Here is a 13,431-nt window from a genome sequence, read left to right on the forward strand (position 1 = left end):
TACTTGCAGCATACACATGGAAAGGGATTCTGAAATACCCAGGCTTTGAAAGGCTGGATGCTTCCATTTTACTAAGGCATGTAACAGCTTTCCTTTATGGCACAACCCCAGAGCCAGCCTGTCCTGTTTGTAAAGACACTGAGTCCCCTGAAAATTAGCAAGCAGTCACTTAATTAAAAACTTTCAAGTTTAACATGCTCAGGGTAGAGGGAGAGACAAGATAAGTTTGCTCAAGCAGCCTTAGTTTTGTCATTCCTTGACTTTGAAGTGTTTTGAGTTTTGCAAGATTTAACAAAATGTTCTGTTAATGTAGGTGTGTTTGCATGCTTGTCTGTGCATGAGGTAACATATGCACTTCCACCCGCTGCTTGTATTCATGTGTTCTGCTGAAAGATAGAACATTTGCATTCACAGAGAAGGACAAGTTAGCCTGCTGTGCCTCAGCTGACTGCAGGTGGTCTGTTCCATGCAGGGGTTGTATGAGAAGGCGCTGGAAGACAGCGAGAAGGCTTTGAGTCTCGACGAGGAGAACATCCGAGCGCTATTCCGGAAAGCCCGTTCCTTAAATGAACTTGGAAGACACAAAGAAGCGTATGAGTGCAACAGCCGATGCTTGCTGTCCCTCCCACATGTAAGTTTTTGACATACAACTCATCTTAGTCTCTGTGGCTCACAGCCTTCTCTCCTCAACATGCTTAGTGTGAGGCAGAGAATAGTGGAAGAGAAATTTTTTTGTGTGTTCCCAAGACCATGCTTATGCCCAGAAATTCTGTCTCTCTGACTCAAAGATACTTGTCCTCACATGTTTCTTCAGGACAAGTCACCTCTTACAGATAGTGCCAGCCAGGGACACCAGTTAGTGACAACAGGTTCATGGTCTGTTTGTGAAGAACAAACCCCTACTCTAACAAAAGGTGAACTAAAGCCATGAGAATGTTTTAGTTGGCTGCTTTTTTATCTCTAATGGAAGTGAATAAGAGCATGGGATAAATGGGAACTGGAGCTCTGAAAGGAAAACATGTATGATTTTCCTATGTTGGATACAAATCTCTCACATTTCACTTACTGATTGCTAAGGCAAAGTGATCAAGCTTTTTATTTCTTGAGGAGCATGCAAAGGTGTCATTGACATCACATGGCACAGTTATTTTTGTGTTCAGGGATGTATAAATTTTTGCATGCAGAGAGGACTGTCTGCATATACTAGGAGCTAAATATTTTCCTGATAGTGTTTTTGAGCATCCTCTTAGGCCAGATATTGATCTGGAAAGCAAACTGTGATTACATGGATTCAAGTGAGCACTTTGCTGATGTTGGTTCTGATCCATCAGTAATGTTATTAGAAGAAAAATGCATCCACCTCAGCAGGAGAAGTTAACTTTCCTTTATTATTAGTGGTATAGAAGCAATCTTTGAAAGCCTTGTTAGCACTTAGTTATTCCTTTTGTATAGCTTGTAAAATCTAGCTTCTTTGACTTGGCAGAACAGGGTGACCAAAACATATTAAAGGTATCATTTTTGGGGAGTCCCAAGGAACTGTTTTTTAAACAAACCCTTTGATTAACAAAAGCATCTAATGTAGGTGTTCTTGTGAAGCTGTATGTGGCTATATTTTACATTGCACCTTAATTTAATTTATATTTTAACTATATAGTTATGTTAGCTATTATAGCTGCCATTTTTATCACTACTTTAGCAAACTTGTCTGTGCCAGGAAAATTCAGCCTAAAAATTTCCATATTGAGTGATCTGTGTTTCCTAGTCTAAACAATTCAGCCTTGTAAATTAACACAGCCCATTGTCTTGTTACCTACTTTACAAAAATCATAAGCCTTCTCTGCATCAAAGGCAAGTCATGCTATCCATCATTTCACTCTTGTTTCCATTACCCTCTGGAGCACATGGGTACTTCCATCTTCACATTGCTGTAATTGCTGAGAACTGTGTTGTGGTCAAAATAGAGGTTGTCTTAAAACTTCTGATGATAAAGGATGTGCCACTCATTTGTCTCACTGTCTGCCAGAGTTAACTTGTTTCTGGGTGCAGATACTCAGTGCTGCAAGTGTGCAGAAGTTCTCAGTATGGTGAAGTTAATACTTCTGTGGTATGCTTGTGTTTGGTATGGCCTGAGGTGTTTTAGAAGAAGAAATGGGCAAGCTAGATTTTGTTTTCACTGAGTTCAGTTGTCACTCGTGCGCCGAGGTCGGGGCAGTAACAGACAAGAGGCAGGATTGTAGCGAAGGCGAAGAAGAACTTTATTTGAAAAGACCGCGCGGTTTTTATAGAGTGGTACGATAGAGTCTGTTCTGTTGGCTAACTAACAGAAACATCTTTCTCACGCACTGTCCTTGAGAGGAACGGAAAAACAAGGTAGAAAAACAGCACCTGCAAATTGTTTATAGTCAACAGGTTATCACATCTTTCCAACTCCCTAAAATTTCTCACAAGCTGCTGTGAGAAATGCTTGCCATTTCTCTCTCCCTGTCCCATGGCATCCACATTCAATTAAGATGGTCTCAAGACTAATGTTGAGTGTGTGGGGGAACACAATCAAAAAATGGCACTCCAGATTGAAGGGATATGTTACTGATATGGTGGGCTGGAAGAACCAGAGGCTTCTCAGGTCTTGAAAGGGAAAGGACTCAACCTGCAGGGAGAAGGAGATTGGAAAGACGAGCATGGCAAGTAGAGAGAAGAGGGCAAGCTTCAAGGTTGGACATGAGGGGGGAAATGTTGGAAGATTAAGGCAGTCTGTCCCAATAGGTTGGGCAGATAGACACCTTTTTTCTTCTTTGAAAAAACTGTTGAAGTACTCTGATATTTTTGCAAACAGTGACAGAGAGGAAAACAGAAGGAAACAGTTGTTGGTGATAAGTGTAGAAGACTGTGGCAGGTTGTTAGTCTGGGCAGGATGCCCATGGTGGTGTGTGAGTGGGCATGGACACTGGGCTGGGAGGATGGTAAAATGCCACACAATGGGGAAAGCTGAAGATCTGCTTGACTAAGCTGAGGCAGTTTAGCTGGAGCTGGAGACAGTCAAAATGCCTTCTAGCTAGTAGGTTGAAAACTGAGACTTTGTTTCAGCTTTAAAAACAAACAAGCAAAACAGGCTAGTGGGCACTGTCTGCATATCAAAACTGATGATTAACTCTGCAGCTGGCAGAAAGGGAAGACATGCAGGCTCCTTCCCAGGCATGGAGACCTTGTGGAAGCTGTATCAGCAGCCAGCCTTGGCAGCTCCTTCAGCCAGCTTGCCCGCAGGACTCCTGAACCCTGTTTTCGCAGAGTGGGTGCTTTGTTGGAAGCAGATACTTGATTCTGACTTTCTGCAGCATTGAATGAGTGTAGGGCAGAACTCCTGGTGCAACTGCAGCGTCTTGGCAGGACTAAATCACAAGAATGCTGAAGTCTGTCTGGACTCTCCTGGGGCTGCTCTGGAAATTATCTATCTGCTGCTGTCTGAAGTTGAGGCTTGGTGCAGCCCAATGTGCGTAACTGCATTCCTCTTTATTTTGTTCTGTGTGCCACAAAGGCAAAACTGAAAGTGTCCCATCAATTTTTTTGTCCCCAGGATGAAAGTGTCACACAACTGGGGCAGGAGCTTGCCCAGAAGCTGGGACTGAGGGTTCGAAAAGCATACAAAAGACCTCAGGTATGACTTCTTTTGTCTTAAAGGCTGTCCTTTGCTTGTACAAATTTACTTTTGCAGAAGTGGTAGGTGCTGCTCTGTGGTTACAGACATGTGTACACAACCCTGCAAACTCTGGCAGGCTGCTGGCAACCCTCCTTGTCCTGACCCTCTGACTCGCTTTGCCTTGCTCCATTTCTAACCCCAGTGCTGCTCTGTGTCTACTGCCAGGATGTTTTCTGAGTCCCCAGCTGATGCTGCAGGAGAAACTTCCAACACAGTAGATGCCTGCTGTGTTTTTTGCAGGAGAGGAACATGTGACCTGATCCCATAGCAGGTTTTGCATCACAATCCTCTCCCTGTTATGAGATGAGAAGGATGGGATCCTCTGTTGCTTTGGAGGCATGGCTGTTTTGTAGTGCAGTGGATCATGAAGGGTTCCTGCCCCATTTCTAGGCATACACTTCTTGTGGTGGGGGAAAGGCTTGGCTTTGGGAGAGCAGTGAGTATACACCTGGTCAGAAGCTAATTGACCCCAGTGGCTGGATCTGTAACTTTGCTCTAGGAGGAGGTGCTGTAGGTGTTTAAATGTGTACCCTGGGATGGAGCTAGAGGGCGTTAGGCCACTGCTTGCCATAAAGCTGCTCTCCCCTAAAGCTGCCTTGGTCACAGGTTTTGTTCTCAGGAGCAGAGAACATGAGCTAGTAGTGGAGGCTGAGGTTTGTGTTTGCATCCTCGGCCCCAAGCACGGCAGTGTTAAACAAACAGCATGTTCCATCTGCAGAGGGGCACCTCTGTAGCATGAGGTGGCATGATGGGTGGGCATCTGGTTTGCAGAGAGCTTTTAGGGTAAATCTGGCTGTAACATGTTAATCCTCTCCCCAGCAAACTTTGTGTGTGATTTGCCTGTCCTAAGAAAACTCTTTGATCTCATAGCAGCTTTCCACACTCCAAAATGTTTCTGTTTCAAAGAAAGGGAAGTTTATGTGGAAATACTTTTTGTAGCTGTTCACTGTGTTGGCCTTGCCACCTTTTATTGCCACTGTCATGTTACTTAGCTGAGATGGACTTAAACCACCTGCATGTTAGAAATATAAAAATTAAACACTCCAGAATGCTTTTTATTATTTGAAATTCTGTGATTGGTGTTTTGTTAACACTTTGTGATCTTTTGTGTTGAGTTCCAGCTTTCACTCCGGTGTGGTAATGCCTTCCCAAAGTGATAATTTCTTAAAGAAAAGCAAACCCATTTGTTTCTCAAGGAAGTTTTTTGCCTCCTGGTTGTGGGTTGGATGTTCTGAGGTGTACAGAACAATTAAATGTCCCTTTTCAGTGTTGACAAATGTGCACTCTTGTGTCACACTGGGATAACCTTTTGGGGTGGCTTTTATTTTTGGGCAGTGCTTGGAAGAAAACCATATTGTAACCCAGCTTTACCTAATTCATGAGCATTCACAGGCTGAATTCTGCTCTAAGACCTCTCTCTTCCTTGCAGCAGGAATTGGAAACATTCTCACTACTCAGTAATGGCACTTCAATCAGTTCATCAAACCAGGTAGAGTTTGCATCCTGTGGTTGTTACTATTTATGGGTTGTGCTACTAGAATGCTTTAAAGTTTTATTTACATGCAAATTTATAACTGTCTTTTAAGTTTGAACTGTTTTAATTAGTGTTTTCTACTCTGAAGGGATATTGCCAAGAAATTAATTTCTTTGAAAACATTTCTACTGACATAATTTTTTATGTTGGTAATTAGATCAACAAAGATGGCTATTTTTCTTAGTTATTGTGAATGTTTGCTATCTCTTGCATTTTAAATAAATTTTTTTCAAGTTTTGCATATCTAACAACAATGCTAAGTGAAAGTCAGAAAGTGCAACTGCTGAAGAGACATATAGAATTAAATCCTGTGGTGTAGTGAGTAAGGTACATACACAGTTTGTGTATTGTTTGTATTGTCCTGGGAGACCCAGCTGCGCAGGGCAGTGTACAAATGCTAAAGTAAAATACAAGAAATTGCTGGTTTCCTTGGTCTATCACTGGGCGAAAAAAGTCCCAACAAACAAGCACTTGCTGGTTTTGTTTGGTATTTCACAATGCTTCTTAAAACAAATAAACAATAAAACTATAAACATGATAATTTTGTGCAACAAACTGCTAAAGAACTACTTTACCTCTCACTGTTCACATTTTGGCTTCACATTTTTCTAGGAAGGCCAGTCAGCTTTCTATAAGAGTTGCACCTAGTTTTTAATTTCAAAATATTTTCCTTTTATAACAATTGAAAATTGTTTTATATTTTATAACAGTGCAAACCCACTGTAGTAGATGAAATATTACAGGACAAATGCTTTACTTGTGCCTTTTTAAGCTTAATCTGAAGGCACATGTACTTACCTCTATTTATGTTTCTGTAAAATATGGACTCAATTTATTCCTTGCCTTGAGCTCCAAGTCAGCAGTTGTCTTGGCAGAAACATTTTCCTGTTTTGAATTTGCTGTCGAAGTTTGTGGTTGTTAGATTGCAAAATATGTGAACTAAGAAAGGGAACGTTGTGTGAGGTCAGGCTAATCAGATCTCCCGTGCAGTGGGCTGACCAATTGATGTGTCCTGGGACTTGGGACACAGTGTTCTCATCCCCACATGAAATACCCTGTTCTATGTATGGAGTTGCTCACATGGTTGGATATTGTGCAGACATGGTTTTCCTTTGTAGCAAAAGGATTTGTCGGCTGCTGAAGGTAAACATGAATAGGTTCCTTGGATCAATGGCTTCCTAAAGTTCATTTGGTTTTACTGTTCCAGCATAGAAAGAGGCCATAAAGAAAAAGAAAGGGTCATATACATTTAGGAGTAGTGAAGAGTCCCATAGGTAAAGTGTGGATGTCTATTTAAAGATTAACTTCTCACAATACTTTTCGTCTCCCTTTTCCTGCATCCTCTTTGCAGACTGCTTCCAATGGATTGGGCTCAATAGATGACATCGAAACAGGTAAAGATATCACTCTCCTCAGACTTCTGTGGCTTCAGTATGGTATGTGACCAGGCTGGCAGGCTTGAGAGCTTCATCACCTGCATTTGTGTCTCTTGTGCACACTCCTAACTTTGGTAACTGGGAGAAAGAAGAAGTGGTGCAAAGCAGGAGTGTTTTTCTTGCAAAACCTGCTTTTTGTCCAGGCCCAGTGAGAGACGTGTCTGGGAGTTAAAAGGGTCTGCTGAGGTACACAGCTCTCTCCAGTTGTGCTTCCTTGAAGCTGCTTTTGGCAAAGCTTCTGAAATTCTGCTCCAAGGCAAAACAGTCCAGATAAAGTGAAGTTAAGGTTGTTTTGCTCTGAGTCCATATGGTCCTCCAAGACATTGAGGTGGAGGAATTGAAAACAAAGGAGGTGGGAGGGACCCAGGGAGAGCCGAGTTCAGGGTTAGGCACCCAGGAGAAGGAAGATTAACAGGGTTGCTTTTCTCATGCTGGGAAACAAGTGACCTTAACTCTGCCCCTGTAGAAAGGCTTGCTGCCTTGTGTGCTGGAGCACTGAAGTTCTTCCTCTGAGCACATCAGTCTTTGTTCCTTTGTAAAGTAGCTCTGTGTGCGTGAAGGTAAGTGTGAGGACAAGTAGCAATTGCTCTTTTTATAGAAAGAAACTAATTTCATTATTAGGGTGCTTTGGAAAGCTTGTTAGTTCTCTGTTGAATGCCAGTTTAGTACCTGCTTGCTACATGAGATCATGAGACCCAGTTCTGTGAATTAAGGAGAGTTTTTCACATTATCTTGCTGTGCTAAAATTAACTGGACTCTTACTACAGACTAACAAATGACCGCGTCCAGTAAGCTCTTTATCTAATCTGGATTTGGTGTAAGAGCAGCATGCCACCTTTACTGCAGATCAGGCAGACAGAGCCTTTACTGCTAGGAAAATTTTGCTAAAGCACTGGCATTGTGTTATCCAATTGCCCTGAGAGGGGTGTGCTGGATGTCACAGGATGACTGTGGGTGCTGGGTTTCAGATTAGAAGAGTTTTTTTAGTGATGGTTTTTGTGGTTGTTGTTTTGTTTTAAAATGCAGACTGTTGAAGCCCTTTCCTCCATGTTTTGCTCGAAGTTATCTGATTAACTCAGCCCAGTCCTGCAGAGAGATCATGGCTCAGATCTGGCTCAGTATGGCCACTGGTCAGCTAATGCACCAGGGAACCACTACTGTTTTGGAGACCAGAGATAGAAACAGTGCTTTTAAAAGCTCTGTACTTGCCTCTTGGAGACAGGCAGGTGTATGGCCAGAGAAGCTACCAGCTGAGGGGCTTGGTATGAGAGACTTGGTTCATGGGTGTGTATGGACAAGCCCCTCGTTGACCTTGTAATACGTGGGGCTGAGTGTGATAGCCGGGGCAGAAGTCAGCAGTTGTGGGTGTGCCTGTGAGCTACTCGTCAAAGAAAGCTGTTTTATTCTTTTAAGATGGAGCAAACGTTAGGGGAATACAGGGGATGCCTGAGCATTCTGTAAGGACAGTACCTGAGGTGTGGGTATCACAGCTGGTGAGTGAGGTCTGCAGATCTGGTGTCCTGAGGAAAGCAGGAATGGGAAAGGAGAGATAGGGAAAAAAATTGGAAAGAGTAGAGTGAGAGGAAGTGGCTGAAGGAATGACAGTGTTTGGGTGGTCAGAGAGAGGGGAGTGGACATCTCCCTCTTCCACTCGCAAGTAGTGGAGCCTGTTGGTCCCTGCTCTTTTCCTTGCCCTTCACATGCACTGAGCTGTGGGGGTCTCATGTTATTGTCTGCCTTTTGGTCATGCATTCAGTGTTTCCACGTTTGGGGCCTCTTAGGGTGTGTGTGGCCTCTTAGGGTGTGTGAGGGCCTCTTTTCTTTGCTTCCCAGTCTGAGTGGAAAATGCAGGGCCTCATTCATTCCTCAGAGAAAGTCTGAACTGCTGGATCCTTTGGGGCCCTGTCATTGTGCATCTTTTCGCTCCTCGCTGCACGTGTCCCCATCCCTTCCGGCATGTTCTGAACTTCTTGTTGGCCTCTGTAGGGATCTTGACAGTACTCCAGATTTAAACATCTGAAAAATGGGAAAGCACAAGCCATCCCTTTGTACTGCAGGGAATCTGGCCAAGCTTCCAGCCATGAGAAAAACTGGATAGCTGGCTCCCTGGTGGCTGGGGGTTCTGCACCAAAGGATGAGATGAGATGAGATGAGATGAGATGAGATGAGATGAGATGAGATGAGATGAGATGAGATGAGATGAGATGAGATGAGATGAGTCGAGTCATTGCAAAGGGGGCATGGGGCCGAGCCTGACTGGTGGGGCAGCTGCAAAACTAAGGACATGCCCAGCCTGTGGGAAATGCATTCAGCTGCACCCCAAAATCTTGTGTTGGATTCCTGCTGCACACCAAAATCCTGTGTTGTACCATAAGGTATAACATGCATTTGCCTTCAGTGGCATGCTTGAGGATGTGGAGAGGGACCTGTGTCTGTTCCTTGCCACTTCCCCTGCTTCCCTATCTTTTGTCATGGCTCAGCCTCCATTGCCTTGCACAGTAACCTTTGCTGCAGTCCATCCATGTGGGCCATTCACAACAAATACTGGAGGAAAGGTTGCAGGGGTTGGTGCTGTGCTCCAGGTGGGGTTAGAGATAAGGGGGCATGCCTGTGTTTGTCATTTCTGCTGTTGTTTTGTTCAGGACTTGGGGGTTTGCTGGAATTGCTAAAGAAGAAGCTCTCAGTTTGCAGCCAGTAACAGGGCTCACTTCCCCCATCCCTGATGCAGAGGGATATGGCCAAGTTCTCATGGGGGCTGAGTGAACAGACCTGGTACAGATAGGATGCAGCATTTCTTGCTGGATCAAGTTTTGTGTCTCTGAAGCTTGTCTAGTTTCTTTCCCAATTTTATCAGCCTTTCTAATAAAAGCTATTGTCTCTCCTTCCAAACTTTGCCTTGCTTTTATAGCCTTACTCTGTTGTAGTTACAGTGCAGCCAATGGGATGTCGCTGAAGAAAGTAGCACCTTCGTCTTATTTCTTTTCTTTTATTCCAGGACATCTGCACAGGGGCAGAATTAAGGTAGTTTGGGTGCTTGGTTTGAGAACTGCAAATGTAATGCTGCATTTTCCAAATTTCTAACATTTGAACTTTTTTTTAACCTTTAATTATTTTGAGAATAAAATGCTCTTCTGTGAGGAACATGTGCTTGCAACCTTAACTTCACTTAACAGAGGTTTATATTGCATGATGGGAACATCTTACTACTTCAGTAGTGTATTGGAGAGGGGAAGAAACCTTAGGGAAAACCACTGCCTCTTTCCTGCCTCAGCCCTGCCTCACACGAGTTCCCAAGGGCATGTTTGCTGATCAGATATTGAGGGGGAAAATGAGTAGCAACCTCCCACTTTTGGACATCAGGAAGGACTCAAGAGCAGGGAATTTACTTGGGTAAGGACAACTGAGTGAGTCTGATGGGAATTTTTGGACACATTGTTAGCACAACCTGATCTCACCACACAATCTCTGAGTCTCCTCTCAACGGGGCCTTGTGGTTTTTGTCTTCTTCCATTTAGGATGCCTGGGTTTTTAGAGAGGGTGTGCAAGTAAGCAAGCTTTCAGCTAGGGTATCAAAACTCCAAGGAGGGAAGGCAGTGGCCTCTGCCAAATGCATTAGTGAGGAACATTGAAGAAAAACATCAGGTGGTGGGTTATAGAGAAATTGTATTACGTGCCCCTGGCCTTTAGTCTTGGCCATAATGAATTTGATAACTGCTCAGCCACAGGTTTTGTGTTGTTCCTGGTTGCTGTAGGTGCTTGCCAAATCCTGACAGACAGATTGGGCACTGGCCCTTAGAATGTATTTCAGCTATTGGTGAGCCATTGGAGAGTGGGAACAAAAATGAAAGGGCAAGTACTCTTCAGAGTAGAGCCTCTCCTCTCAGAAAATTGGCATACTTGGTTTTTGTGATTTGATGGAGCTGTACAGTATTGTTTTGGCCATGCTGGGCTCTATTTGTCTCCTGCAAGAGGCTCTCCTGGTGACTGGCTCTGTTTCTCTCTCATCACAGACTCCTCTATGGACCTGCAGTGCCTCCCAGCTCCTGTGGCCACCTCCATCCCTGTGAATGAGGGGCTGGCCCCTTTGCCTTCTGACTCAGATGCAAAGGGCTTGCCCACCTCGCTTCCTGCTGCCAGCTTGCTCCCATCTCCAGACTGTGTACCCTTGCCAGTGCCTGAGAACACAGAGGACTTCACAGATGGGGACATCATTGGGGAAGAACTAGACTCCCTCCTGGATTCCCTTGCTGAAGGGTCACCATACCCTCTAGTAAGAATGGGTGCTGCATGGGTCTGCTGCTTCTTTGTTCTAAATAGGTCCTTGGAAGTCCTTGGAGCATGAGATGTGCATGCTGCCTCTCATTCTCTTTCTGTAATTCTTTTCTCCTCTCTCTTTCTCTGGAAAAACTCATTCATTCTTTCCTTTATTTCTGCTACTGTGAGTATGCAGAGTCCTCCTCCAAGCATGCTTTGCTGTGTGCAGCTTCAGGGAGCTGCCTCTCAAAATATACCCAAGGTAGCCCTCCCCTGACATCTCCTTCCATCTGACTTCTCATGTTCATGAAGTTGAAGGAAGTCTGAGAGTGGTAAAAGGAGTGTGGTGAAGCAGGAATGATGGATGTATTTTATATAGTGGGCATGCTCTAATGTCCTTGTATTTTGTGCAGGTTGCACTCAGCCTAAGCTCGTTGAACAGATCTGGGAGCTGCATGAACAATCTGTATTCATACTTATGTTGGATTTTAGTTGCCAGTGTTGGTTATGTAAGCCACCTTGGGTCTGGAGGGAGTATAGTGATTTTCATGTTGGAAAAGCCCTGATGGGAGGTGCCAGGGGTTGTGATCATTACCGTGACCTTTGCACTGGGTGTACTTGGCTGCCTTGTTTCTCAGCCTGAGCTGGTTTAAGTGCCCAGCGCAGGGCACTGCCTTGCAGACTGATGAACTCAGGTATCCCAACACCTCCTCAGGGATCCTGGTCCAGACTGTTTGCAGTACAGAAAAATTGGGAGGTCTGTGGGAAGTGTGCAGGTAGATTGAGCTGCCAGGTATCCTTTTGCTCCAGCTAGTACAGCATGCCCCTCACTGGGAGCCTGTTGCTCTCTGTTGTCATGGTTTGACCCCAGTCAGCAACTAAGTACCAGCCAGCTGCTCATTCACTTTCTTCCTGCCCCTTCCCCAGTGAGGAGGATAATTGGAAAAAACCCAGACTTGTGGCGTAAGATAAGAACAGCTTAATAATTGAAATAAAATAACATACAATATTAGCAACAACAATAATAACAGAAAAGGAAAGAAAGAGAGGAATAAAACCCAAGAGAAACAAGTGATGCACAGTACAATTGCTCACCACTTGCTGACCAAGGCTCAGCCTTCCTTAAGCAGCAGTCAGTGACCCTCACCAGCTTCCCTCAGTTTAAATCCTGGGCATGATGTTCTGTGGTATGAAATATCCCCTTGGCTTGTTCAGATCAGCTGTCCTGGCCGTGCTCTCCCCCATCTTCTTGTGCACCTGTTCGCTGGCAGAGCATGGGAAATGGAAAGTCCTTGACTTAGAGTAAGCATGACTTAACAATAGCCAAAACATCAGTGTGTTATCAACATTATTCTCATGCTAAATCCAGCTACTAAGAAGAAAATTAACTCTGTGCTGGCCAAAACCAGGACATCTCTTTTCAGTTTTCTCTCCTCAATACTAATTTGCTATTTATCCTCCTTCCTGCTCTCCTGAAGTCTCTGGTCCAGGGCACCATTCCTACCAACCTGCCAACAGAGATGCCCCAGTTGATTCCTGTGTTTCCGGGGGGAACTCCGCTGCTGCCTCCAGTTGTGACAGCCAGCATCCCTGTCTCTACCCCTCTGCCACCTGCCTCCTTTGGCCTGGTGATGGATCCCACCAAGCAGCTCTCCTCCTCCTCTGTCCTGGATGCCTTCGAGGCCCCACCAGGAGGAAGTGGTGGCTCCACTTTAGATTCGCTGGATTCCCTGGATCTGCTTCCATACACAGATACAAGGCTTGATGCCCTGGACTCCTTTGGGACAAGCAGGGGGTCGCTGGATACCTTGGATTCCTTTGCCATTGGTAGGTGCAAGGTGATGTGGTTTTGTGTTGCCTTAGCTGTGAATGCATGCCAGAATTATTTCCTTCAATGCTGAGGACATATGTCTTGTAGCTTTCTCTGCTGGTGTGGCAGAACAGGAATATAAATGTAGAAGAGAGCAGTGAATTGTCTTGGACAGAGTAGCTGATAATGTTTAGCTGAAAAGTAATGAGAAAAAGCTGTAGGTGTGTAATCCCAGATAACCAGTACCTGCATGGGGTGAAATCTAAAGAGGAGAAAGGAACATCAAGGTGTATAATGATGAATGATGAGATTTAAACTCGCCTTGGTGTCCAGAACACTTCCCTTGGCACAATTTGCAGGACCATAGCATGATTCCTCCACCTTTCTCCTCAATGACTCTTTGACATTTTGCCCAAAGTGAGCAGAATGGTGATGATTGTTTTAGATGATACAGGACCTTGTTGTGCTGGGCAGAATGGTAGAGGCCAAGATAGGTCTTTCCCATCTCTGGATTCAGGGCAATGAGTGTCCTCTCGAATGGGACTCTGAACTCTCATGTCATAAGGAGAAAAGCTGTGGAGGATGGTGGGCAAAGACTAAGTTGCCTCCTGTTCATGAGGGAAGTGGGCTTCTTCTTGATTAATTTGTTCCCAGTATTGCAGTATATTGGCAGCAAAAGTATTTTCAGAACAGCAGAGGTTGG

The 13,431-nt window shown here is 44.5% G+C and overlaps 1 protein-coding gene across 8 annotated transcripts in view; it reads left to right on the forward strand.

The window, feature by feature from the left end:
* The window catches only part of ZC3H7B (zinc finger CCCH-type containing 7B), a 47,440-nt gene that overhangs the window by 9,369 nt on the left and 24,640 nt on the right, over nucleotides 1-13,431 (forward strand). For 6 of the 8 annotated variants that reach the window (XM_059846524.1, XM_059846521.1, XM_059846525.1 and 3 more), the window contains exons 5-10: nucleotides 473-631; nucleotides 3,572-3,652; nucleotides 5,124-5,183; nucleotides 6,580-6,622; nucleotides 10,675-10,934; nucleotides 12,397-12,745. In XM_059846524.1, coding sequence (XP_059702507.1) covers nucleotides 473-631; nucleotides 3,572-3,652; nucleotides 5,124-5,183; nucleotides 6,580-6,622; nucleotides 10,675-10,934; nucleotides 12,397-12,745 — 952 coding nt within the window. The remainder of the gene's footprint in view (nucleotides 1-472; nucleotides 632-3,571; nucleotides 3,653-5,123; nucleotides 5,184-6,579; nucleotides 6,623-10,674; nucleotides 10,935-12,396; nucleotides 12,746-13,431) is intronic. The other 2 variants (XM_059846522.1, XM_059846528.1) reach the window with 1 other exon arrangement.

This window comes from Haemorhous mexicanus, chromosome 5 (assembly GCF_027477595.1).
Source record: "Haemorhous mexicanus isolate bHaeMex1 chromosome 5, bHaeMex1.pri, whole genome shotgun sequence".
Lineage (NCBI taxonomy): Eukaryota > Metazoa > Chordata > Aves > Passeriformes > Fringillidae > Haemorhous > Haemorhous mexicanus.